This window comes from Daucus carota, chromosome 6 (genome assembly GCF_001625215.2).
Source record: "Daucus carota subsp. sativus chromosome 6, DH1 v3.0, whole genome shotgun sequence".
In the NCBI taxonomy this organism is placed as follows: Eukaryota; Viridiplantae; Streptophyta; class Magnoliopsida; order Apiales; family Apiaceae; genus Daucus; species Daucus carota.
In genome coordinates this window covers 9,184,345-9,210,922 of record NC_030386.2, presented here as the reverse complement: position 1 = coordinate 9,210,922, position 26,578 = coordinate 9,184,345, and the positions used below count along the sequence as shown (strand labels likewise).

General features: G+C 35.5%; 2 protein-coding genes across 4 annotated transcripts; one reads left to right on the top strand and one right to left on the bottom strand.

Moving 5' to 3' along the window:
- Window positions 1-492: 492 nt before the first annotated feature.
- LOC108192782 (ABC transporter G family member 3) lies at window positions 493-14,865 on the top strand. Of its 3 annotated transcripts, none has more exons than XM_064079412.1 (12): window positions 493-607; window positions 977-1,513; window positions 1,606-1,685; window positions 4,259-4,545; window positions 7,565-7,736; window positions 8,002-8,115; window positions 8,411-8,539; window positions 9,199-9,390; window positions 10,237-10,323; window positions 12,861-13,133; window positions 13,402-13,509; window positions 14,533-14,865. In XM_064079412.1, exons 2-12 carry the CDS (start codon window positions 1,042-1,044, stop codon window positions 14,785-14,787), a joined length of 2,169 nt encoding a protein of 722 aa, XP_063935482.1. In that variant the 5' UTR covers window positions 493-607; window positions 977-1,041; the 3' UTR covers window positions 14,788-14,865. The 3 variants fall into 3 exon arrangements, with proteins under 3 accessions (XP_063935482.1, XP_063935481.1, XP_063935483.1); XM_064079411.1 differs by lacking the exon at window positions 493-607 and adding an exon at window positions 621-777; XM_064079413.1 differs by lacking the exon at window positions 493-607 and adding an exon at window positions 656-888 and having other exon boundaries at window positions 981-1,513.
- Window positions 14,866-15,351: 486 nt separating this feature from the next.
- Window positions 15,352-17,414, bottom strand: LOC108225575 (high affinity nitrate transporter 2.4). The gene is made up of 3 exons (XM_017400473.2): window positions 16,521-17,414; window positions 16,312-16,427; window positions 15,352-16,231 (listed from the first exon to the last, which is right to left on the bottom strand). Exons 1-3 carry the CDS (start codon window positions 17,319-17,321, stop codon window positions 15,565-15,567), a joined length of 1,584 nt encoding a protein of 527 aa, XP_017255962.1. The 5' UTR covers window positions 17,322-17,414; the 3' UTR covers window positions 15,352-15,564.
- Window positions 17,415-26,578: the final 9,164 nt, after the last annotated feature.

Here is a 26,578-nt window from a genome sequence, read left to right as displayed (position 1 = left end):
TTCATTAGACATTTTGCACAATTTTTATGTTTGTAATTATTTTGTAAAAGAAATCCTTTAAATTTTTTTAACAAAAATATAATAAACATAATTATTTCAAAAAAAGTCATTTTAAAAAATATTTTTATTATATAGTCAAAGTAAATAAAATTATGAGCTAAAAAATTAAAAATCACCTATATATAAAACAATAAATTAGAGAGTACTGCTGAGGAGTTGCTATTGAGAAAAATATTTATAAACTTTTCAAATAAGTTATAAATTTATCAAATATTTCTTCACATATTTTTCGATAAAAAAAGTAGTATTGCTTCTGAAAAAAGAATGCCAAGGAGATAAATATCTAAACGCTGAAAAGCGTAGTTGCTGTGTAATGCCCCGTAAAAAGCGAGAATCGGACTTAATCGGTGAAATTATGGAACAAGATTTAATCGGAGATTAATAGAATTAATCGGGGATTAATCGGATTGATCAGTGATTAATGAGAGATCTAATCAGTTGAGCGAGTTACGGTCACCGACTTTTAGAATAGAGGTGTAATGTAATAAATAAAGACGGTGAGAAAAAATGTTAGGTTTCACTGTCTACTTGCTCCACTCAGATCCAGGTTAGTTTCTCTGTTCCACACTTCCACTGTGCAAGTTTCTTAGGTTACCCATTTCAGTTTGATGCTTGCTTTTTTATATTTCTTGTCTTGCTCACTCTACTTCAAGCTTCACTGCTTCTTGCCTTCATAGTGTGTTGTTTATTTTCAGCTGAATCTTAAATCCGTTTCAGGTAACTTGTTTTAAAATTCAGTTTGCTGATTAATCATTACTGTATGGAAGAGAAGAAATTCATAAGGGAATAGGGCCCCTTTGAGTAAATAATATGATAATGCAGAGGAAAGTCTTTTTTTTTTTTGAAATGTTTGTTGCTGAATGTTCAGTTTTATTCTCTGGTACATTTATCATAGCTTTACTTTCTTTCTTCTCAGGAAGAAGCAAATCTGGTTGTAGATTGGAATTTTTGGTAAGATATCTTATGTGGGTAGAAAGTTGAATGGAAGAAATCCAGTCTCAATCGGATAACTATAGGTCTTCCTCGTCTTCTGCTAGTAGTCCTGCAAGCAGAGTGCCTTCGAGTAATTTCTTTTATTTACGCAAACCTGGTGCTCTTGGACACCCAATATCGTTTGAGGATTCGCCTGACTGGGATGATAATGATATCGAGGTTAGGTTGGAGGAGGGTGGTGATTCCATTAATGCCGCAACCACACCAGCATCCCCGGCTTTGTCTAAGCTTAATAGTGGGTCATTGCCATCACCTCCATTGCCCGAGGGGGCAGTTATTGCAAGAAAGATCGCAGGTGCGTCAGTAGCATGGAAGGATTTGACAGTTACTGTAAAGGGGAAAAGGAAGTATTCTGATAGGGTTGTGAAAAGTTCGAACGGTTATGCTTTGCCCGGGACAATGACTGTAATCATGGGCCCTGCAAAGTCTGGGAAAACGACGCTCTTAAGAGCTCTTGCAGGTTTGAAGAACGAAATAGCAATATTAGCTGTCATATTTATGCATAAGATTTTCCTGCTCAAATCTAAAAACACCTGTTTTCCTTCTAATTAGGAAGGTTGGAAGATTCAGCCAAAATGTATGGTGAGGTTTTTGTGAATGGTGCCAAGTCAGACCTTCCATATGGATCCTATGTAAGTTCTTATCTGATACGTGTCAATTATATATATATATATATATATATATATATATATATATAATTAGGTTCTGTTGAGCCTCTCTTCTCTATGTTTAGTAGGTATATATGATCTGTATATAAAATTTCTACTAAAGCAAGGCCAACTCTTGGAAGCTGCTTGGCTTTGGTAACTATTGGCTTTGGCTTGAGCAACCAAACATTGCTCTATAAAGTGTGGGAAAGCTGTTGCATACATCTAGTAAAAACTGAATATTCGATTCAGATATTTAGAAAATCAACAGATGGATGCTTTTATCTCTTAGTAATGATTTGTGGGAAATATTGAGTTAAGCATTGCTAAAGGCTACAATTTGCTCGGAGGTTTTTCAGAATGCTAGCTATGCTGAAAGTATATATGCCTATAATATATATATTATTAAAACCGAAACATTGAGAGTTTTGGTTGTTATTTGGGTCATTAAAAATTTTGGTCGGTTGGGCCATTTTAATTTTGAACGTGTTTTAATTATCTTTTTCATTAGAACTAAAATACATATAAACATCCTCAATATTTGGGTCTATTCACGGACCTCTCTAGTTTATAACATAATTTAATGGATCTTATTTATTAGGGTATTTATAAAAAAAAAAAATACTACTTTTAGTTAGTTTTTTTTTTTTTTTTTTTTTTTATAATTTTACCATCTTTTGAAAATATTTGAGAAAATATCTTTCAACTGAATGCAACTTTCGTATTTTTCCAAAAAAATGTATCCAACTCCTGGTCCTGGATCAAACCCCTCTTTGTCTTTCATCTCTAAACACTAGCTATCTTCTCCATCACCTCATCAACTCACGTTTTGTACAAAAACCCTAAAGAATTACCACTCAAAAATGATCCTGAAAGATCAACTTGCAGTTTATTACTCCGTGAATGCAACATCACAGATAGCAACAAACAAGACTACCTAGACCTGTACCTTGTTCTTGCCAAAATGTCAATGGCACTACTGCATGTTTCTATGATACAGTCTATGCAGTGAAGGTTGGTGATACATTTGTGAATGTGTCATCTCAATACTGCAAAGGCCAGGTTTGGCCAGTCGGATGAGAGGACTAGACGGATTTAACTCTTAGAAACTTATCAAACAAGTTTATATTTATTTCATATACTCAACTAAAAATATATATCGACTCAAACACGTTATTAATTATATAAGAATATATTTGAATAAAAAAAATGCATATTAAGATGTCATACACGTATCTATAAAATAAAAATAAATATTAAAATAAATAATAGAAAAAATACTATAAGTCATCCATGCATTGCGTGGGTTATAAGCTACTTATTCTATTAAAGCTGAAATATTTATTTGTTCAGTCGATTGGTGTTTGAGTTTATTTGCGGTTTTTTTTAGTTCCTTACATGTATATTTTAATGTATTGATTACAATACTTCAATTTATTGTAGATGATTTTGATATTTTGCGGAGTCTAGCGAATTTGAGCTAAAATGTGAGTTTTTTTTTTTGTTGCTAAATTAGCTAAAATGTGAGTTGATATAGAGTCCTTAGAATTTAAGCATAATCAATCGAGATCTCATGGATTACGGAGGGATTTCTAGAAACATAAATGTACTGAACAATCCGCCAAAATCTCCCATTTTATAAAGTCCAAAAAAATCCATCAGTTTCTGAATACTTGAATACCTCCTGACTTTTAAGCATAATTTAAAATCCTGATTGAATATTATCAGATTTTTAGGATAATTTGAAATTCTAATTGAATATTTGAAGATTTTAATACATATTATAAAATTCTAATTGAATACACATTTTCAAAAACAAAAAAATCCCAAAAATATAACAGGTGAAGGTACTTAAACTTTGGAATTAGTAACTAACCATGTTGATCTAGACATAAGACTCGACAAATTTTATTCTATTTTGTTTTCCTTTCCACTTTTTCCTCTCACAAAAGAAAATACCGAAAGGTCTTAATAGATTAGTATACGGATTTACAATACTTTCACCAACAAACAATAACCTTTAGTCGCTGCTAAATACTACCTCCCATTTCAACAGATGTTGATAAGTCGGACTGCCCTTGAAAATATAAAACTGTTATTGTTACAATTTTGTTGTAACTTGAGTAAGTTGAATACAAAGTAGATCCTTCAAGGATACTATTTTTCTTATATTTCCTTTTCTTTAGGCATAACTGGAGTCTAGTTAGTAGTATTCATCTCATCTGCTACTTTTCTTTGTCTAACAGATAAGAAGTGGTGGTGTTATTGTGTTGTATATATAGTTCAGTCAGCAAAGCTACTCTTAACTGTAGTATATAATCAAGTCATCTCGCTTTTTGGAATATGATGACCGTATATTTAGTAAATTCTAGGTCCACTACAACAGATATTATTTAATAAGTTTATTCTACTCATGTTAATATTGAGGAGGAAGGTTACGTCTGTAGTCCAGACAGGAGCTATAATTCAATGCTATATTACTTTTTTCAAGGATTATAAATATTTTTATTTCATCAAGTGAAATTTTCTTTTAACTTGTTCCTTTTGAAACTTCTCAGGGGTTTGTTGAAAGGCAAACCACACTAATTGGGTCCCTTACTGTGCGCGAATTCCTTTACTATTCAGCACTGCTTCAGCTTCCTGGATTCTTTTTTCAGAAAAAGAACGTGGTTGAGGATGCCATCCTTGCAATGTCTCTAGGAGACTATGCAAACAAACTTATAGGTGGCCATTGTTTCATGAAGGGTCTTCCTAGTGGCGAGAGAAGGCGTGTCAGCATTGCCAGGGAACTTGTGATGAGACCACATGTCTTATTTATTGATGAGCCTCTTTACCATCTTGACAGGTTTGCCCTACCCTATGGATTTCATATGTGCTTACTAGTTAAAAGTTATCTAGTGAGACCTCCAAGGAAATAATGTAATTGTAGTCCTAAAGCTTTCATCAACCAGCTTTATATTTAACAAATTCGCTGCATAATAGCTTACATCATAATTACATTTTGTGCTTCTGCATACGTAACTTTTGCAGAGATTATTACTTTCTTAAAATATCTATAGAACCTAGTGACTAGTGCCCCTTAACTGATGTTTGTGCAGAAATGTGGTAATATTCGGATCTTCCTCAAGTTTCTTTGTTGAAATGATTCCTAGATCATTTGCGCATTCTCCCTAACTAGTACTCCGATATATGTTGATATCTACCATGGATATACCAATTAATTATAAGACTTTTGCCAGCTGAGAAACCAAGGGGTAGTGAATTGTGGTTGATTTGCCATACATTGAGTTTAATTGCTCACTAGTTAATAACTTAAAACTCCATCAGTTACTTGATTGTTTGGAGATTTTGTATTTTGGGTGAAAAATTTCTCTCTGTAAGTTCTTCATATATCTGTGTGATTGGGGGTCTTTTGCCAGCTGGGAATCCAAGAGGTAGTGAATCGTGGTTGATTTTCCATACGTTGAGTTGACTTGCTCACTTAATTACTAAATAATAGGAGCTTTTTCAACAAATTTCACAGCTAAAAAGTAATATCAACACATCAGGCTTTCTCGAATAATTACTTGATTTTTGGGAGATTATGTATTTTGGGTTAAAAACTGCTCTCTGCCCCTCAGTCCTTGTCCTTTATACCATGCAATTTTAGATTTGTACTTCAGGCCGTCTTATTCAACAATTAGACTCTGGCCTTTACAAGGTTTATGTTTGTATTTTAATCCTGCATTATTCTTTAATTTATAGGCTGGGATGGTAAAATGGAAGTACTAGCAAAGACCAAAGACAAGTATTAGATTTGTTACTAGATAGGGTTTGTGCCATTTATGGCAATTTTTTTTATAGTTATGTATTTTTTTGGTGCAATAATACAGTACATTTGCAACTACAGAGAGCTATAATGCACTACATCTGCAATCACCAAGAGTGTTCTGTTAATTCTAACCTTTGTTGGACAATGTCAAAAAGAAACATATTACATCTGGAGAACATAGAAGTTAACACTGGTGTCCAACTATTATAGAGGAATTATAACTAGTCTATGACAACTGTAGTATAGGAACTGTTCGTGTTCCACTCCTCTCGCCATTAATTTACTAAGGTTAACTATTACCCAAATTATAGGCTCCTCGTGAACCATTTTTCGACACAAAGGCAGAATATACATTTGTATATTACTAAGTGTTTGGGTGATAAAGTAATGAACTAAAGATCACTTTTTACAATTTCCAAGTGAAAATAATTTTTTTTCTATTTAATTAGTACTGTAGTCATTATGGTATTTGATAAAAAAGTAGATATCAGTTAGCCGAGAGTGTGGAGAGACGTGCTTAGTGGTGATATAACACTCCTTGACCTTGACACGAATGTAATGATAGTCTAACTCATTGTGCTTTTTATGTTGAATACTAGATTAACAGCAATGGACAATGCAACAATATTATTAAATTTGAGTAGAGTAAGATGGAGATTAGACAGGGCCATGTCTTTGAGTAAGGCATTCATCTAGGCTGCATGAGCCATTGCGCGTATTCAGCTTCAACAGTGCTTCTAGCAACAAGAGATTGCTTCTTACTTTTCTAGGAAATAGGAGAGCTCCAAGTAAAATACGAAACCAGTTGTTGAGCGCCTATTGGGGAACCCAATCACTATCACCATAAGTTGTGGACTTGTGGTCTCTGCAGCTGAGGAAGATGCCAGCAATATGCCTTAACCAGATGTACCAAGTAAATACCTGGGAACTGTGGTGGCTAGGCTGATGCATGAACTGAGATAAAGGGTGCACAATTGTACTCAGAGAGAGTCATTTTATTTTGCTTGATAGCAAATAGATCCTTTGACTTGTGGTTTCATGAGCCATTCGTAAGAGAGAACTACTCTCGAAGTGAACCCATACCACAAATGCAGAATTGGAAAATAGTATAGATTACAAATTTAATCAGAAACATTGTTGCGATTCTTGGAGATTATCAGATTGTTAAAGGTATCCCATTGAATTGCATCAGTTTCATAGGTAATGCCTCATGCAACTGTACCCTAGACAAACCCTAGCTTTCTCTTTGCAGATAATTGAATCTCAACTAATCGCCTCCAAGTACAATAATCACTCGATCCTTAAAGTTTTGATACACTAATCAAAGCAGGACTGTCAGATAGATGCAGGAACCAATGATTCCACATATCGGCAAATGTAGATCTCCCTCCGGTTGCGATTAACGTTGATATCAAGCTCTGACACCACAAAAATCAATGATGTAAAGGTTTAAATTTACTCGAAAAAATACTCCAATACCATAATGACTCAGGTCTATTTCTTTACGTTTCTATCACGAATTAAATACAACAGAAACCTAACAGAATCATTACATGGAAATGTCTCAAATGCCCATATCAGCTTAAGTCAGTTTCCCTCTACGCTCTTGCACTCTAACAAACTCTTAAACCATATTTCCCTCTATATTTCCTCTGTCGTAAATTAATTAAATCTCTCGTTCTTTGTATACTCGTTTAATAATTTTTCGGTTGTCTTAGTGAACATCTATTAATATTTATGCTTACACTTCTTTTCCTTCTGCTAACAAAGCAAACTCATGGATTTCCCGTCTTATGTTTTCCCTAGTGTAATTATGCTTTACCTTGGTCTTATGATCTCTCCCTCTGTTTTTCTTTTTTGATAAACGGACTGTGCATGTGAAGTGAGTTGGAGATTGGTTTATCCTTAAATTTACTGTGATGGACTTTAATGTCATGTATGTTAACTAAATATTTAGAAGATCTACTGTGTTGGGCATTGCTTCATCTTGCTTAATGTGTTTTTGTGAACTTTCTTTGAGTTTAAACTAAACCTAGAATATCTATCTATACAGTGTCTCTGCTCTTCTAATGATGGTAACATTGAAGAAGCTAGCCAGTACAGGATGTACACTATTATTCAGCCTTAACCAGAGTAGCACAGAAGTGTTTGGCCTCTTTGATCGAATTTGTTTGCTTTCAAATGGAAATACATTGTTTTTTGGAGAAACATTGGCTTGTCTGCAGGTAATGTATCTGTACATGTCATTCACATATCCTTGTCTTGATGCATAATTTGGCTTTCTTTCAATCTATAAACATAATGCTTGTTTTAATACTAAACGTCATCATGTCATCAAATTACTGCACAGCATTATTAGTTTCTACAACTATTTTAATTTGTATACTGTATTTTTAAATTTGATGAGAAAACAATAATCACATGCTTTCAATTCAGATTTGTTTTCAGTGTTCCGTGTTGTAGATGTTAATTTCTCTTTGTTCTTTTTAGCACTTCTCAAATGCCGGATTTCCCTGCCCAATCATGCAAAGTCCTTCTGATCACTTTCTGCGCGCAATAAACACAGATTTTGACAGAATCATTGCAATGTGCAAAAATTGGCAGGTATCTACCCCCAGCATTATCCTTGTTGAGCTTAAACTCTTGTATGTTCACAGTTAATTAACTTTAGCACTACAATTGCTTCTGTCATATCATCTGCTGTATCTACCAAAAGACTACAATTATAAGTTCAACAGTAGTTTTATATTTCTTTGTTCTATTGCTACTGATTTGTGGACATTATATGTATGTTTAAGACCCTTCAACATACTACAAACCAGAACATAGTTTTCTTTTTAAAAATTAAATTCTATTTTGTCTGTCTCTTATTTTCATGATGCACTTTATTTCTTGACAGGATGATAATGGAGATTTTTCCTCGGTTAATATGGACACAGCTGTTGCAATACGTACTCTTGAAGCAACTTATAAGTCATCAGAAGATGCTGCTGCAGTTGAGACGATGATACTGAATCTAACAGAAAAGGTACCGTTATTATACAATTGATGTGTTTGTGTTATACTCAACTAGGTAAGTGACCATGGATCTATTCAAGTAGTTATCATTTTCCTGCGTGTTATTCATTTCACTCATACACTTCATTACCCCTTTGAAGTTTGTCAGTTCACTGCCTCTTGCAATAATCTCTCTGTATATATTTGTGGTTTTATTCCTTCTCCGCACTTTCTTTCATAGATGAAGTAGTTAATGGAATAATAAACCCAAAATCCTGTTCCCAGTCCCCATTATTGTTTGGAAGGAGAATTTAGAAGTCGAATATCAGAACCTGATGCTTAATTTTTGTTTTTTTCAGTCCTTGAATGGTTTTTGTGATGTCTGTTCAATTCTTTATCAGTGTATGATGTATTCATCTCTTCCCCCAATTAAATTTCCTTTATATATATTTGGAAGAACAGCATTTAGCAAGAAACGCGGCAGATTGAAAAATTCTTTGAATATTGTTAAAATTGTATCCCTTTAGACTAAACGTCTTTACTAAAAACGACCTAGCTAATGAGCAATCTTTAGCCTGAACAAGCTTACTTCATGATGAAGTCAATAACTTGATGTTTTTTGTGTTGCTCATCAGAAATAATTATCCTCCGAAGTTGAAAGACAAACTTAACATGCACTTATTGCCACAGGAAGGGCCGTCCCTGAAAAGCAAGGGAAAAGCTAGCAGTGGTATGCGTACTTTAGTCTTGACCTGGAGATCACTGTTAATAATGTCAAGAGAGTGGAAATATTATTGGCTTCGACTGATTCTTTATATGCTTCTTACACTCTGCATTGGTACTGTTTTTTCTGGTCTTGGGCATTCCTTGTCATCTGTTGTGGTAAGTTTGTTCCTTCTAAGGACTTACTACTATATATGAAATTTTGTGGGAAAAAAAGTAAATGCGAAATATTGATTGTTGATACTTGTAGATCTAACGGAAGTTGTGATAATCATATGCTAAATTTTTTCTTTATATTTCCAATTGAAGTTATTGTAAAAATCACCTGCTTGATTGAGCTTGTTGGACTGTGAAATCCTGATCTTAATCATTTAAATTTCCACTGTTCAATTGTATGGATTAAGTGTATATCCTTAACTGAACGGGCTGCTTTCTCACTAGTCACTTTCCATACTTTAAATTTCATATATTACAACTGGCCAATCTGACAGCAAGTGACCACGAGTCCAGGACATACACAGGCTGTGTTCCACACGGACCGGTTTTGGCAATGAGTCTGCATGGACCCGGTGGTCCTGGTCATAATTCTGGAAGTATATTCTTTTCTTTCTATCTGGCTTAAAAAATGGAGTATTATATATTGGGATGAAATATGTGTCAACTGTGTCCAACTCCCAAATTCAATGGCTGTTAGGGACAGAAGTATGAAAAATCAAAGATATTTGATGTCAAATACACTGGGCCACACATTAAAAAAGTGTAAGCAAGAGACAAATTAGCCGATCTCTGGCCCTGAAAACGTTAAAGGCTAAAATAAATGCTTCCTTTTACCAGTGCTCTATGTTCAGTGATTGCACTTGGAATGGAAGCATATTATACATTAGTTGTTTGTTCCTTACTTCAGTACAATATCAATTAAAGCATGACTGCCATCTGTCATACATAAAAATAGTTGTTTTTTTCACAAGTTTTTAGAGTATCTATTTACTATCTCTAAAATTGCAGACCAGAGTGGCGGCAATATTTGTATTTATCTCATTTACTTCGCTATTAAGCATAGCGGGAGCACCTGCACAGATGAAAGAAGTCAAGGTAAGTCTTCTGTTCATGTTTAAATCAGGTAACAGGTTACAGTTAGCCAGTTAGGATGAATTTTTCATGTGTTCAGATACTATATGTTACTAGTTGTGTAGTCCCTGCAAAACCTTTATATAAATATCATAAAATGCCCGACATATACAACATAACATAATTTTTTTGCAACATTTCATTTTATTTTGAGTAAATTGCAAAATGGTGGCTGAATTTTATCTCCTTTAGTATTCTGGTGGCCGGAATTTCAAATTTGCAATAGGGTGGCCACACATTATTTTGATTTTTTAAAAGATGGTAAGAGCCACTTTTTCTGAGGAAAAAATGTAGCTTTTTTTTTCCCTCAAAAAGTGGCATTTATCCAATATTTTGAAATATAAAAATAATGGCAACCATATTGTATATTTGTAATTCTGATTCAGACCACCAAAGTCCTAAAAATGTATAATTTTGTCCAAAAACTCTGCAATTTATTCTCTTATTTATTACTTTTGAGTTTTGACTGATATGTGACTAACTTCAAAAAACACTTATTAGTCAAAGTAATGATTCAGAATATATATATGAGAACAAAGAAGGAAAATTGAGAAAAAAATAAAGAAGATGCCTGATTTGCAAACTCATTTCCAAATTAATGTGTAATCCGAGTCGATTGTTTCTTTTTGTTGGGGTGTATTGATTTACTTATTATAAATATATTTTATCATATACCCATACCCGTGTTGCCTTGTCCTCAAATTTTAGATTTTCTGAGTCTGAGGCTCGGATATGTGTCGTGTCCAACACTCTGTACAATAGTTGCTAAGGCATTGCCTAGGCGGCTGAACCGCTTTAGTTTCCAATGCCTAGGGTCACCTAAATCCGCCTAGTTCGCCTAATTTAAGCCAAATTTTGTTACAATCCAGCACAATATATTTTTGACCTGGTCTAGCCATAAGTTAATTGTAAAGAATGTTATGTTGTAAAAACTAATTGAAATAGTCTACAACAATCTAAAGGGAAATGAATCATCTCCTGCCAATGAATTCAATCAAAAGTATTCTATCAGGTTATTATGTTAATTCTTCTTTTCTCCATTAATCTTTACAAACACACTAACGTACATATATGTATAGTATACACATGTTTTGGATCTTGTATATAATATTGCAGTGCTATAACCTCTGGTTTTCTGTTTGGTTGAACATATAAATGTATGTTTATAAAGCAAGTATGCTTTGAACCCGTGTCAGAGTACCATAGGACCTAATTGCACTTTAGTAAATTTGGTACAAAATCACATAAAGCAAAATAGTTTGACCTGCATGCATTCATTTAGATGGTTGAAAATCTTTATTGTGAATATATAATAATACAATTAGTTTGCAAAATATTTATTTTGTTACAATCCTAAGTATGCGTCACCAAATTCAGTTATATTGCGAAGGGCGGAGTTATAATTTTTTAATACATTATAAAAGGATACATTTTCAGTCGTACGCACATTACTTATGTTGTGCGTCACTGGCCATCCATCCTATTGCTGTGTACCGAATAAATTGTTACCACTATACTAACAAATAGACCAAAATGTCTTAAAAGTAGTTGGTGCCTAGTTCCCTCTGTTTTGGTTTCTACATTTGTTGCAAGGCATTTGATTCCGTTATTACTTTTGGAGAAATGTGTTTCGATCATAGGTAGCTTTGGACACGTTCATAATTTATTTGTTGGGTTAAATGACGTTTTGGTCACTCAACTGACCGGAAACTTGCAATTGGATCATCCAACTCAAAAAACTTTTAGTCACATCATTGTACTCTTTAAAGTTTTACTAAGCTTGGTGACTTGACTTAAATACATCCATCGTGGCATGTACAGTCAACTGAAGCGGCGTTTTGATCACTCAATTGACTACAAATTTGCAATCGGATCATCAAACTCATAAGGCCATTTTGGAAAAACTCATTAAATTTTTGACGGACTTTTCCGCAATAACCAAAAGATATATAAAATGACAATAGATTAATAAGGATAAACTTTTGAGAGTGAAATCATTGAGGAAAATGTGTGTATATTATTGTAAAGAGGTGTTGTAGGAGAGCATTTGACGTTGTTGTAGGAGAGCTCTTCGTCCGATTCTTTTCAGTTTTTAATGAATGTAATGGTCAGTGACTTGAATGAAAGTTTCATCAGTTTGATGACCAAATTGCAAGTTTCGAGCCAGTTGAGTGACTAAAGCGTCATTTCAAGTGACTACGTGCCACGGTGGATTTATTCAAGCCAAGTCACCAAGCTTAATCAACTTTCCGTCAAATTTTAACGGAGTGTAACGGTCCGTGACCAGAATGAAAATTAGTAATAGTATAATGATGTGACTGAAAGTTTTTTGAGTTGGATGACCCAATTGTGAGTTTCTTGTCAGTTAAGTAACCAAAATGCCATTTAACTCTTTATTTGTTTCTTCATTTGTTGTGTAAAACTCATTCCAAATACTTGTAATACAAGAAGCTAAACTGACACTTCTACTTACTAATTGCTTGCCCTAATGTGTCATGTAGATATATGCCTGTGAGAAATCAAACCAGCATTCAGGGGCATTAGTTTTCTTACTTGGGCAACTCTTCTCCAGCATACCTTTCATGTTCCTGATCTCAATTTCATCCAGCTTGGTTTTCTATTTTTTGATTGGACTTCAAGATGAGTTCAGATTGTTGATGTACTTTGTGCTGAATTTCTTCATGTGCCTCTTAGTAAATGAAGGATTAGTACTGGTTATCACTTCCATTTGGCAAGATATATTCTGGAGTATCTTAACACTGGTTTCCATACATGTGAGTTGTGGTGATATATGTATATATATGTGTGTGTGTATATATATATATGTGTGTGTGTGTGTGTGTGTGCGCGCTAAAGTATTTTCATTGTACATGGAATCTACACATCTTTTACTTTTTTGACATTGAGTAGGTGTATTGCGAAAAATATTGTTCTCTTGTGCTACTGTGTAGCCTATAGTTACTATAATAATTAAAGATAGTTCATCTGGTCTTTGTAATTAAAAGGTGCTAATATTTTGTTTAACTTTTTTCTGTCTTCAAGGTGGTGATGATGCTTTCTGCCGGTTATTTTAGAATTCGAAGTGCTTTGCCTGGACCAGTGTGGATGTATCCAGTATCCTACATTGCATTCCATACTTACGCCATCCAGGTAAGAACAAGTTTGTATTCTTTTTCTCAAGTCATTGTCACTGTACAATTAATGCATATATAATTTGTATTCTACTATTATAGTCCCTTGATATTTTTAACTCTAATTAGGATTGTTTTACTTAAAATTGTTTTAAGTTTCAACATAGCCCAGGTATAACTAAATAAAAGTTTTTTCAAAAAATTATTCTATAATTTTCTGAAGTCCTCCCTCCACTCCAAGATAGATTTTTGAGGACATACTTTGAGAATTATAATAAGTACAAAGCACTAGTCAAATTTAATTATATTATTATTTACATTTTTAATATAGTATTATTCTGAACTTTTTATTTGCTTTTAATAATCTTTTAAATTCTCTTCAATATCATGTGCGAATGTGAAATTATATATATATATGTATGTATATTTTTACTAACCGTTTTAATATATTTCCAATTTTACTAATCCCATATCTGTATTTTTAATTTAAACAAATACATATTAGTAGGAAAACACTAGAATATTACTTTAGTGATGTTTCGTTTACTTATATTTTGGTTTTAGATAGAGTCGTATTATAAAATATTAGAATAATGCTATTAAACAGTTTCTATTTATTTATATTTTGTTGTTATTTTTATTTTTATTCGATAGAATTACTTTATATAAATATTTATATTTATATTCTGTTTAGTATTGCTAATGACCTACCCTCTAAAGTGTCTTGCACACTACACTAATCATGTATAAGATATAATTACAAAAATTGACATACTACCACAGTGCCATGCTTTGGTGAGAGTGGGAAGATCTAATTGGGACCAGATAAACATTCTGAATGTTTTGGATACTTAAAAGCAAATAACCTATTTGGGACTTGAATTAATATCAATACCTTGTCATTTGAAGTGGTACATGGGAAAATGGTCGACTGTTCACAATCAAATGTACCCCAGTCTTATGTTTCCTAGGGATTCTTTCAATTTGTCTTTGACAGTAAGAGAGTTGATCTCAGTATTTATTATCTGTGTTTATGTTTCAGGGACTCCTGGAGAACGAGTACATTGATACCTCTTTTGCAGTTGGACAGGTACGAAGCATTTCAGGGTATCAAGCGCTTCAGAATGTATATGATACTTCTTCAGAGAGAAAATCCAAGTGGGAAAACCTACTAGTCTTGTTTTCTATGGTTATTGGTTATCGCATCCTTGTCTTTATTTTGCTACATTTTCGTGTCAAGAAGAACTTATCGTTCTGGAGAATATTCCAATGTAATCAGGAAGTAAACTCAAGATGAATGGAACTTTGTCATTGCTGTGGTTGGAATTCTATTTAATTTTTGATATTTATGATAATCTTTTTTGAACTTTGATGAGATTGGAGATACATTGCTTTGATACAAAATAAAAGGTTCAAAGCTACCTAGCCTTCCAGTTTTAGTTGGAACTGGAGATGCAATGCAGTGTTTACCTGTTGTCACTGCAGAAAGTATACCACAAATAAATTTAATCTTATACTCCTTGTGTAATCTTTACTGTTCCATTTTCGAGATATCCCATTCATTCTTTACATTTCAAAATTTATCAAAATTAGTCAATGAGTCGGCACCATTTCCACTTTTCTTCCTTTTGATTCTATTTTTATTCCGCTATCTCATTTTCATACATTAAAAATTAATGAGTTACCACTTCACCAACTTTTTTATATTTTTATTCTGCTATCTCACTTTCATACATTAAAAATTAATGGGAGTATTTATCTTCATTAACTTACCTTTTTTTTCTTTTTTTTTTACTTTTGGAGTATATAATTAGATTTACATTTTCTCCACGCAAAACGGATTCAGTAATTTGACAATTAATTGAAAACCGGCGAACAAGTCTGAATTAAAACATTTTTGATACACTTTTCTATATCTTATCACTAATCAGGCAGGTAGAAGTTAGAACAAGTAGCAGAAGCTGGGAAAGGTTGCAGAGTGTAGAAACTCTTGCCTTATAATGCCATAATGGCTCTAGTAAACTAATAAATCAAACTCTCGACTTGCAAATCACAGTCACTGTGGTAATATCTATCAAACATGGTCTGGGGTAGCATTAGGAGGAGTTGGTGCAGAAGCCACACGACGGCCGCGCTCTGACCGGCTGTTCTCTGCAAATTTAACACTTCCCTGGTGCATGCCCTTCTGCTTCTCCTCTTCAGTCCACTCAGAAACATAGTAATTTTCTTCACTGCCTTTAACAATATCTCTTGAAGGTGGAAGGAACATGCTACCCCATTGCGGAAAATGAACAAGTGTCACAGGCATGGTACAGGCCACAATCATAATCCCCATGTAAGTTAAACCCGTTGCTGTTGATATCGATGAACTTGTAAAGAACAAGAGCTGTGTCAATCCTGACCCGAAGTTCCCTCCAGCACCTGTCATGCCCGAGATGATGCCTAATGATCGACGTGATATGAAGGGAATGATGCCAAATGTGGCTCCACATGCAGCTTGTGCTCCAACGGAAAAGATAATCATCATTGTTACAGCAATGGGAAGGGAATTAGCACGGCCAAGGAGGATGCAGAAAATGCCTCCTAAAGTCTGTAGGATCCAAAGAGTCCACAGCCTTCCCCTCATGCCAAACCTTCGCGCTGCCATATCAGAAGCGTATCCACCAAAGGGGCGAGCCACAAGATTAGCCATGCCAAATGTAGCAGCAATAATGCCAGCAGTTTGGAGCTTTAGGTCAAATCTGCCACAGATTTTAACATCCAAATGGTTAGTTATTGTTCAAACATTGAACAAATCTTTATAAAAAAAAAGAACAAGTACCTGTCAAAGAAGTACTCAGCAATGACATTGTCAGTGGACAGTTCCACACCCATAGAATATCCATAGAGCAACACAAATATCCATGTCCTGTAATTGGTGACAGCATACCAGAACACCTGAATGCACAACACAGGTTTATTAAATTTCCCTTAAAGCGAGCTCATGTATCAAAACTGAGGCTTAAGAAGAGAAGGTACTTGATAACTAACCTTGGAAAATTTATCTTTTGAAACATTACCCGTCTTCTGTAATGCGCCAAGGTTGCCATCGGGCAAGTCCTGACCAAGTGTTAACACCAAGATCCCCATAATCACATGAAGCCAGCCAGGGATAAAGAACGCGATCCTCCAGGCAGTGAATGGAGTTGCTCCTACATTCTGGATAACGCTGTAGAGCACAGGCATGATCAACTGCGTAGCTCCTCCTCCCATGTTCCCCCATCCAGCTGCAGTCCCGTTCACAGTGCCTATAATCTTACCATTGAACATGGTGCTCATCCAGTACTGACACGTCACAAATGTCGCGAGGGAGAAGCCAATCATGAACCTCACAGCTATGTATCCGCTGGCATCTGACACGAATGACATACAAAACACAGTGGGAGCTGTCAGCATAATGACAAATGCACAGCCATAGCGTGGCCCCAAAAGATCACAAACAGCTCCCATTACAAGCCTAGAGAAAATGCTGCCAGACACTGAAGCCACTCCAGCATTACCAACATCCCCTTTTGTCAGGTTGAGATTGTCCCGAATGATTGGGACTAGGGGAGCCGCAGCAAATGTGGACACGAAACAGGTAAAAAAAGAGATCCAGGACAGGTGAAAAGTCCTCATGTGAGGATTGGCCAAGGAGAAAAGCTTGAACACTTTGGCCTTGTGCTCAGAATCCACTGGTAGATCAAATTTTGCTGTGGTATCAGTGGGTACCATGGGTGAAGCGACCGCGAAAGACAGAACAGGCTCTCTGCCTGTCACCCCATGCATTGAGCTTCCTGGAGTATCACCCATTATTCCAAAGAAAAATGCTTAATACAAATAAGATGAGCCTTAAACTCAACTAAGTAGTGTTAGTGAGGATGGTCTGGACAATGTCTTGTGGCTCTGTTGTTTATATAGGGCTTAAGAGTTGACATTCTAAAAATGTCTTGTGGGGATTGCCAATGGTTGCATATCTGCAATATGCAACATTTAGTTTGAATCACAACTAATGATAATCCAATTTGCCAAGTCAAATTGTAAACAGTAGTAGCCTCATCATGCATCTCAAAGGATAAGAATGTCCTTGTATTTTCATTTCTTTTACGCTTTCCTTTTTCGATGTCTCACCCAAATTATCTAATTTTTTACATTTCAAAACTTACTAAAAATAGTCAATGGGCTCATCACTTCCCATATTTTGTTCCTCTTTGACACTACTTTTATTCTACTATCTAAACTTTTATACATTAAAAAAATTAACGAGTCTCAGTGTCTCACCACTTCACTCACTTTTCTATCTCTTTTCCACTATTTTATACATATTTCATTGACCTCCGTGTTCAAACCATTTGTAAACAAATGGCTGGGACGGAGCAGTAATACTCACGGGTATGCAGTGCTGGATTAAGTTAAGCAATTAACTGTCACCAAATCATATTAAACTGGTGTAATTTTTAAACTGCGGTGTTCTTTCAAATTCTGCAACCGGACACCACAACATTGGAAGATCAAATGGCTGTGAGCAGTCACAAATAATTGTAAACACGCTGTTTTTCTATAAAAGTATGCATAGGTTGATCAAGACAGAAATTATATATTATCATACGAGACAAGTCAAACTTAACCTTTCACATTGTCCGGGAGTTCATTCGGGCCACAATTTATTTGATTATTTCACAATGAGTTGGGCTAAATAAATTTCACAATGAGTTGGGCTTGCAGAGGACAGTTCCGTTTATGGGAATTATTTATGGATGCATACATAACCATTTTTGATCTTCTAATAATAAGCTTTTGACTTTTATTTCTTAAATTGGTATAGAGTAACCATGTTAGTGTTGCCCTTCTCATAATAATCGGTGTTATTCATAGATCATTTGAACGGTTATCATTTAATCGCGAAAAAGGTTTCTTCAAACAGTCGAGTTCCTCAAAATAGTGAATCAACTTTATGCATACACAGATATAAGAGCATCTCCGGCAAATCTCCTAATAGGCTTTTAAATATAATATAAAAAATATGACTCTTAGTAATATAGTGTGATTTTAAGACTGTTAACTCTCACAATGCTCTCTATATTTTATTCATGGCTCCTAATATAGAGGAGAGAGAAGAAGTTCTTAAGCTTTTTAAGAGTCTCTTGGAGCTAAATTTTTGATCATCCTATATGTATCTTGAGTTAAGAGCCTATATAAGAGTATTTTGGAGATGCTCTAATCATAGCGATATTTTTTAATATTTTTTGAATGCAATCATAGTGATAATTTTTAGTAGCAAAATCTGGTCACAACAATGATAATTTTATCCGATGTGATAGATACCCGATCCGTTACGATTTGTTTGGATTTTTTGGTTTGAATATTAATTATATTGAATTGATACTTGATCGGAAACCCGAAATCCATTCTAAACCATATGTGAACAAAGTTACTGCAGAATTCGGGATATTCTGCTATATATTTATTGATTTTCGCTATGCAAATTAGCGATTAGTGATGTATAAATTAGTGATTATCGCCTTAGAAATTGGTGAAACAGCAAGTACCCGGTGACAGTGACAACGGGATGGGTTTGTAATTTCGGGAGACGGAGGTGAGGCTAGAGGTGACGGAGGTTGAAGTGGAGACGGAGGGGGCGGTGGAGAAGCGGATGGATTTGGTGGTGATAGAAATATTGGAGGTGGATATGAAAGTGGTGGTTATGGAGGGGGTGGGCGGCATGGTGATGGAGGTACGACAGAAACGGAACTGAAGGAGGTAGAGGTGGAGGCAGAGACGGAGGTGGGGTTGGTGAAGATGGTGGAGATGAAGTTGTTAAAAAAAGATGGACACGGAGGCGGCAGTTATGGAGGGGGTAGGCGTCATGGAAGTGGAGGTGGTGATGATGTAGGTGACGGCGAAAGCGTAGCTGAAGGAGGTGGAGATGGAGGCAGAGGCGGGGGTGGGGTTGGTGAAGATGGAGATGAAGATGGGTTTGTTTGAGAAATTAGTGGTATGTGCTTTAGAATTCAGTGACATTTCAGCTTGGTTTTTGGTTGGTAGAATAAGGGGGTTTGTAGTAGAATAAGACTATATATATAGACACACACACACACATATCTCTTTATATTATAGTTGCTGCTGCGTGATTACTACAGTAAACATGCCAATACAATTGCCCTGGAAGTTCTGCTTTATTACAAAAATGCCACCGCCTAAACTGCCCGACTAAACTGCCAAACTGCTTGACATCTGGACATACTGCCACCTTGCTTTCTTGCACCCATGTGCACTTATATAATTTAATATTAACTAAAGTGTACGCTGTTTGAGCTTACATGAGAAGCTTGGATCATTTTCTTTTGTACTTCATATAATATACACAGTTTCAAATTTGAAAACTAGCTTACTCCATCCTCCATTCCTAATCTGTAGCTAAGACGATCACTTTTGTAATCGGCAAATTATCGCACCCAGCTCTGTTCAAGCCATGAACCAGGTTTGTTCAGGATCATATATACATTCATAAATGTTTCTTACTATGTTGATCTTTAATTTAATCATATTTTATTCAGGAAGATGATGATCGTTCATGGCGCCTTTTCACTTCGGAGGACATGATAGATGGTATCGTAAATTGAATACTGATTTTGTTAGTTTTTGTTACGCATCACTACGGTTCTCTAATCTCCCTTATCTTTTGCAGGTTATAAAGCTTTGAAAAGGCGAAAAAAATGCACGAAGATGAATAAGGATGTTCGATCATCCTCGAACAAGGACACGTCAGAGGCTTCAGCAGCTACTCCCTGCCATACATGTTAAAAAAACTCTCTTGCTTTTGTATTTCCAGTATTGAATGTATATTGTTTGATATAAGTTGCCTGGCCATGTTGAACAACTATGCCATATATAAGAGATTTGTGTTTTTATAAGATGTTAGCTGTAAACTATTGATGCATATATTGTTTCATTATTTGTAATCTTTTATACCTGTAATTTTTCTGAGCAGAGTGTCTCATTTCAGCCCAAATTCTAATTTCATGCTTAATTGTTATGTGTTTTGGCACTAATTTCAGCTAATATATAGGAAATCAAAACATGTATTCAAACGTGCAACCAGATTTGATGAGAATAATGAAAACAGTCCCTTTTCTGTTTTAACAAACATTAGCACGGTGACTGATGACCATGGTTCTATGGAACAAGGTATCGACAAGTTTATTACCGTGGAACACTAATTCAGCCTAGATTTTTCATATATTAGGCTAGATTATAGATAATAATAATGCAAACCAGTTTCTGACCATAAAATAATTACACGTTCCTGAAAAACTGCAGGATCAAACACGGCAACCCTAAGTACCAGGAAGCCATGTACTAGGACTCCACTATCGAATATCACAAACATACCCTCTTTTACAAACCTGCCTAACAGAAGAGACAAACGTAAAGGAAAAGCAATTAACAAAGACTGGGAAGATGTTCCTCTCAAAGATTGGAGTCGTAATCTTTTTGAGGAGGAGTTCAGCAACCGAACGAAGACCATTCCTAATCTGTACGATGATAAAGGTTGGGTTACATTCTGAATTCCATATGGTTTTAAAAAAATTGACAGTGTACTAAGCCAACTATTATTTCTTGAATTACAGATGAAACCACAGCTGAAGGTGGCTACTTCTCAGATGATGGTTTGTTTGATTCTGAGTGCAGTGAAGGTCTGTCAATCTTCTGTTACAATTTGCTCACTGCTACATCTGATTAATTAGATTATGATTCTAATATTATTTTTTTTTCCAGATGATTTGCACGGCCCAACAAACTCTGAACCGGATTGCTCATCAGAATCTGAAAATGGTTAGTCAGAATGTTGCTTCATAGTAAATTATGAATTTTGTAGTAATGCGATAAATATTGATTTCGAATCAACTATGTTACAGGTGAAGAACACAGTGCCAGGTCTTCTGGAAATAAGAAGAAGACACGTGCTAATCAGTACATACCCGAGGAGTATGCAACACTTGGCGCTCCTTCGTACAAGTGTATTCACTGCCATGCTCAGCTCTGGCACGATGAACGTGTGAACAAAGGTGTTACTAAAGGAACTCCGATTTTCTCCATATGTTGCAAAAAAGGTGAGGTCAGTTTACCTCCGACACCTCAAACTCCTGCTTACCTGTTGTCACTGTACAACGATGAAGTAAAAGGTCGCGATTTCAAAAGGAGTATTAGACTGTACAATGCAATGTTTGCATTTACATCTGCTGGGGGGAATGTAGATCATTCTATAAACAAGGGCAGAGGACCATATGTTTACCGCCTCAACGGTCAAAATCATCATGTGTTTGGTTCTCTAATTCCGGATGACGGCGACACACCGAAATTTTGTCAACTCTACATATATGATACTAATAACGAGGTTAACAACAGATTGCGTTGGGTAAATGTTGCTGATGGTCAGGTTGTAGATGCAGAAGTTGTTGATGGACTGATCCAAATGCTGGATGAAAATAATGAATTAGTGAAGAAATTTAGAATGGCACGTGATAGATGGGAGAATAATGATTTAGTTGATTTGAAAGTGGAGCTTAAGGTTTGTCGATCGCAGTCGGGTCGGGAGAACCATATTTCTTGTTAGGAATCAATAATTTTGATGATAACATAAATATTTTGTAACATGTCTTACTTAGAATCTTTATCAAATTTCAGTTGTAATTGTTACATTTCTTGTCTTTGGGAATTATCAACGGATGGGTAGAATAGGATGGCTAATTGTAAATATCCAATGCCATGTAATTTTATCTAAGTGAAGGATATTCAACTGATGAGATGTAACTATTCAACTGATGAAGACTGGATGATGTTTCAACTGATGAAAATCAAGCATTCAACTGAAGACAAAGTATTCAACTGATAATGCTGAGGAATTCAACTGATGAGACTGGAACAACATTCAACTGATGGAGTCTGTAATTCATTCAACTGATGAGCCGGACATTCAACTGATAAAGTAAAGAGCAGTTGAAAACAACCAGAACTTTCAACTGATGAAGCAAAGAGCAGTTGAAAGTGACTAGAGCTTAAGTCTGACAAATCACATGGATCGAATTACACTAAAATAGACATGGAAGCCTAATTAGGAAAATAAAGAAGAAGCAGAAACATACTTATCTCATGCAGTGCAATCTGGATCAAATCAAGATGATGGTCAAAGATGAAGACATCTCAGAAAGCATGCATAAGACAAAGTTGTGCAACATTGTTTTTAGATTAGAGTGCATTTTGTAATCTAGCTAAAAGCTTTGTTAAACTTGGAGTATATAACCAAGTTAGTAGCATCAGTTGAACTTGTTCAAATTACTTGAGAGAAAAATCTGAGAGTTAGAACTTGTTTTGAGTGATGAACCAGCAGCTGTGCGAATTGTAAACAATCCACAGATTCTTCGATATAAAATCTCACGGGTGGATCATTCAATCCACCCGTATTTTTAATACTTGGTGTTTTTCTGTTTACTGTGTTCTTAGTATATTATTCTTGAATCTTTTAAACTTGTAAAAGATTGTATTCACCCCCCCCCCTTCTACAATCTCTCTCTTAGTTGGTGTAAAATAACAATTGGTATCAGAGCTAGGTTCCCAACAAACAGGGAAAAAGATCAACACTGCTAGAGAAAGATGGGAAAGAAGGATGCTGGAGTGAAGATTCTTGTTCTTGACAAAGACAACTATTTTCACTGGAAAGTGAGAATGCATCTGCATCTGTTGTCCATTGATGAAAGCTATGTGAACTGCATTGAAAAAGGGCCTCATGTCCCCATGAAGGTCTGCACAAGTATGGGAGCTGATGGTGAAGACATGGTAGGTAAGATGATTCCAAAACCTATCCATGAATATTCTCAAGAAGATACTGAAGAAGTGCACAAGGACAAGAAAACCATGAATCTTCTGTTCAATGGTTTGGATCAAGAAATGATTGATAGTGTTATCAGCTGCACAAGTGCCAAAGAAGTTTGGGACACCATCAGGACCATCTGTGAAGGGAATGAGCAAGTGAGAGAGAACAAAATGCAGCTTCTGATTCAACAATATGAGTCATTCCATTTCAAGGCTGGTGAAAGTTTGAGTGATACATTTAACAGATTTCAAAAACTGTTAAATGGTCTAAAGCTCTTTGGAAGAGTATATCAAGTTAAGGATTCAAACTTGAAATTCTTAAGAGCTCTTCCCAAAGAATGGAAACCCATGACAGTCTCTCTCAGAAATACACAAGAATTTAAAGACTACACTCTAGAGAGACTGTATGGAACCTTAAAAACTTATGAGCTTGAAATGGAACAAGATGAAGAGATTGAGAAAAGCCAAAAGAAAGGGCATTCATCTGTGGCTCTAGTTGCATCTCTAGAGGATACTGTCAAGGACAAGGGAAAGTCTCAAGTTGAAGAAACTGAGAAGTTGGTCAAAGAGGAGAGCTCAGAGTCAAGCAAAGGAAGAAGAAAAGAGAAAGAAGTAGCTGATTCTGGTGAAGAAAGTGATGGAATTGATGAGCATCTAGCCTTCCTGTCAAGAAGATTCTCCAAACTGAAATTCAAAAAGAATTTTAATTCTGCAAAATCTTTTAAAGGCAACCCCAAGTCTGATAGAAGCATGGTAGACAGATCAAAATTCAAGTGCTTCAACTGTGGGAATGCAGGTCACTTTGCAAATGAGTGCAGAAAGCCTAAAGTTGAGAAGAAGTCAAGTGAAAACATTGACTACAAAAAGAAATATTATGAACTTCTCAAACAAAAGGAAAGAGCATTCATCACAAAGGATGATTGGGCAGCTGGAGATGATTCTGATGAAGAGGAGGAGTTTGTCAATCTAGCTCTAATGGCCAACTCCACAGATCAAGAAGAAAGCACTGGAAGCAGTAGTCAGGTATTCACTACAAATCTAGTTGAGTTAACTAAAGATGAATGCAATGCTACCATTAATGAAATGTCTACAGAATTGTATCATTTGCATGTTTCTTTAAAATCTCATACTAAGGAAAATAGTAGAATTAAGGAAGCTAACACCTTTCTTAGTGATACAAACAGTGTCTTAGAAGCTCAATTTATTGAGTTTGAGAAGCTGAAAATTGAGTGTCAGACAGCCAAGGATGATCTCTTGGTTGTTCTGAAAAGAGAAGAGATCATAAGAAAGCTTGATAAGGAACAAGAGATTATTGCCAAATGGAAATCTGGTAGGGATGTTTCCACCAATATCATTAACATGCAAGGTAGAGAGACCTTTGTAGAGAATGAATGGAAGAGGAATAAGAAAGTGCTTGAGATATCTGAGAACAGTTCAGGTGATGAGAATACTGATGATGATCATCAGTTGAAAAACAAAGTCTCAACTGATGAGAGTCATCAGTTGAACAAAAACTCATCAGTTGACAAGAGTGTTCTCAAGAAGCTTAACAAGAAATATGGTCCTGTTAAAAAGAATTTTGTTAAAGGTGAGAATAGTTCTTCTGAGACCAGTGATAGTGTTCATAACACTCTTAATTCCAGTAACAAGAACAAGAAGAAGTTGGATACCAGTGAGCATAAATCTGAGGAGACTAAAAAGAAGAAAGGAAATAGAAATGGCAAAATAGGAGTTAACAAGCACACCAATTACACTCCCAATGCTAGTGCTCTTAGGAAAACCTGCAGTAAGTGTGGTAGTGTAAATCATTTATCTGCTAATTGTAAAACTGTGATTGCTCCTAATTTATCTTTGCCTATTCCTATGACATCTGTTCCTCACATGAATTTATCTGCTATGAATATGATGCCTGGTTTATTGCCTCACAATCCTTATTCTCAGCCTAACATGCCATATATGTTCAATCCCTATTTTAATGCCTTTAACATGCCTCAATTTCATTCAAATTTGCATGGAATGAACAATGTATGCATGCCTCAAAGGCCTGTGTTTGAAAACAGAGTTGATATTCCAATTTCTCAACCAAAACCAAAGATTGAATCAATTCAATCCAAGGTAAAGGTTGAGAAAGTGGAAAAGATTGCTAAGACTAACAAATCTGGACCCAAAGCAATTTGGGTACCAAAATCAACTTGATCTGTTTGTAAAATGTGTGCAGGGAAACCACAAGAAGAATTTGTGGTACTTGGATAGTGGATGCTCCAGGCACATGACTGGTGATTCCTCCCTGCTCACAAAGTTTGTGGAGAAAGCTGGCCCTAGCATTACCTTTGGAGATGACAGCAAAGGATATACTATGGGATATGGCTTGATTGCAAAAGAGAATGTTATCATTGATGAAGTTGCATTGGTGTCTGGTCTTAAGCACAACTTGCTTAGCATCAGTCAGCTCTGTGACAAAGGTTACAAAGTTAATTTCACTCCTGCAGCCTGTGTTGTCACCAAAGGAGATGACAACAATGTGGTTCTGATTGGACAAAGGAAAGGAAATGTATATGTAGCTGACTTTAATTCTGTAAAGTCTGAATCTATCACTTGCCTTCTCAGCAAAGCAAGCTCAGATGACAGTTGGCTATGGCATAAGAGATTGTCTCATCTAAATTTCAAAACCTTGAATGAGTTAGTAAAAAAGGACTTGGTAAGAGGTCTACCCAAGCTGGAATTCTCCAAAGATGGATTATGTGGAGCCTGTCAGCTAGGAAAGCAAAAGAGAAGATCCTTCAAAAGCAAGTCTCTTTCATCAATTGTGAAGCCCCTTCAGCTTTTGCATATGGATTTATTTGGACCAGTCAACATAATGTCCATTTCAAAGAAGAAATATTGCTTAGTGATTGTTGATGATTTTTCAAAATTTACTTGGACTTTCTTCCTGCATTCTAAGGATGAAGCTGGGAAAATCATCATCAATCATATCAAGGCATTGAAGAACAATCCAGATGTCAAAGTTGGAAGGATAAGAAGTGACAATGGAACAGAATTCAAGAACTCTGTGATGAAAGAATTTTGTGAAGAAGAGGGAATTATTCATGAGTTCTCTGCACCAAGAACTCCACAACAAAATGGTGTTGTTGAAAGGAAGAATAGAACTCTTATTGAAGCTGCAAGAACCATGATTAATGAAGCTCAACTTCCAACCT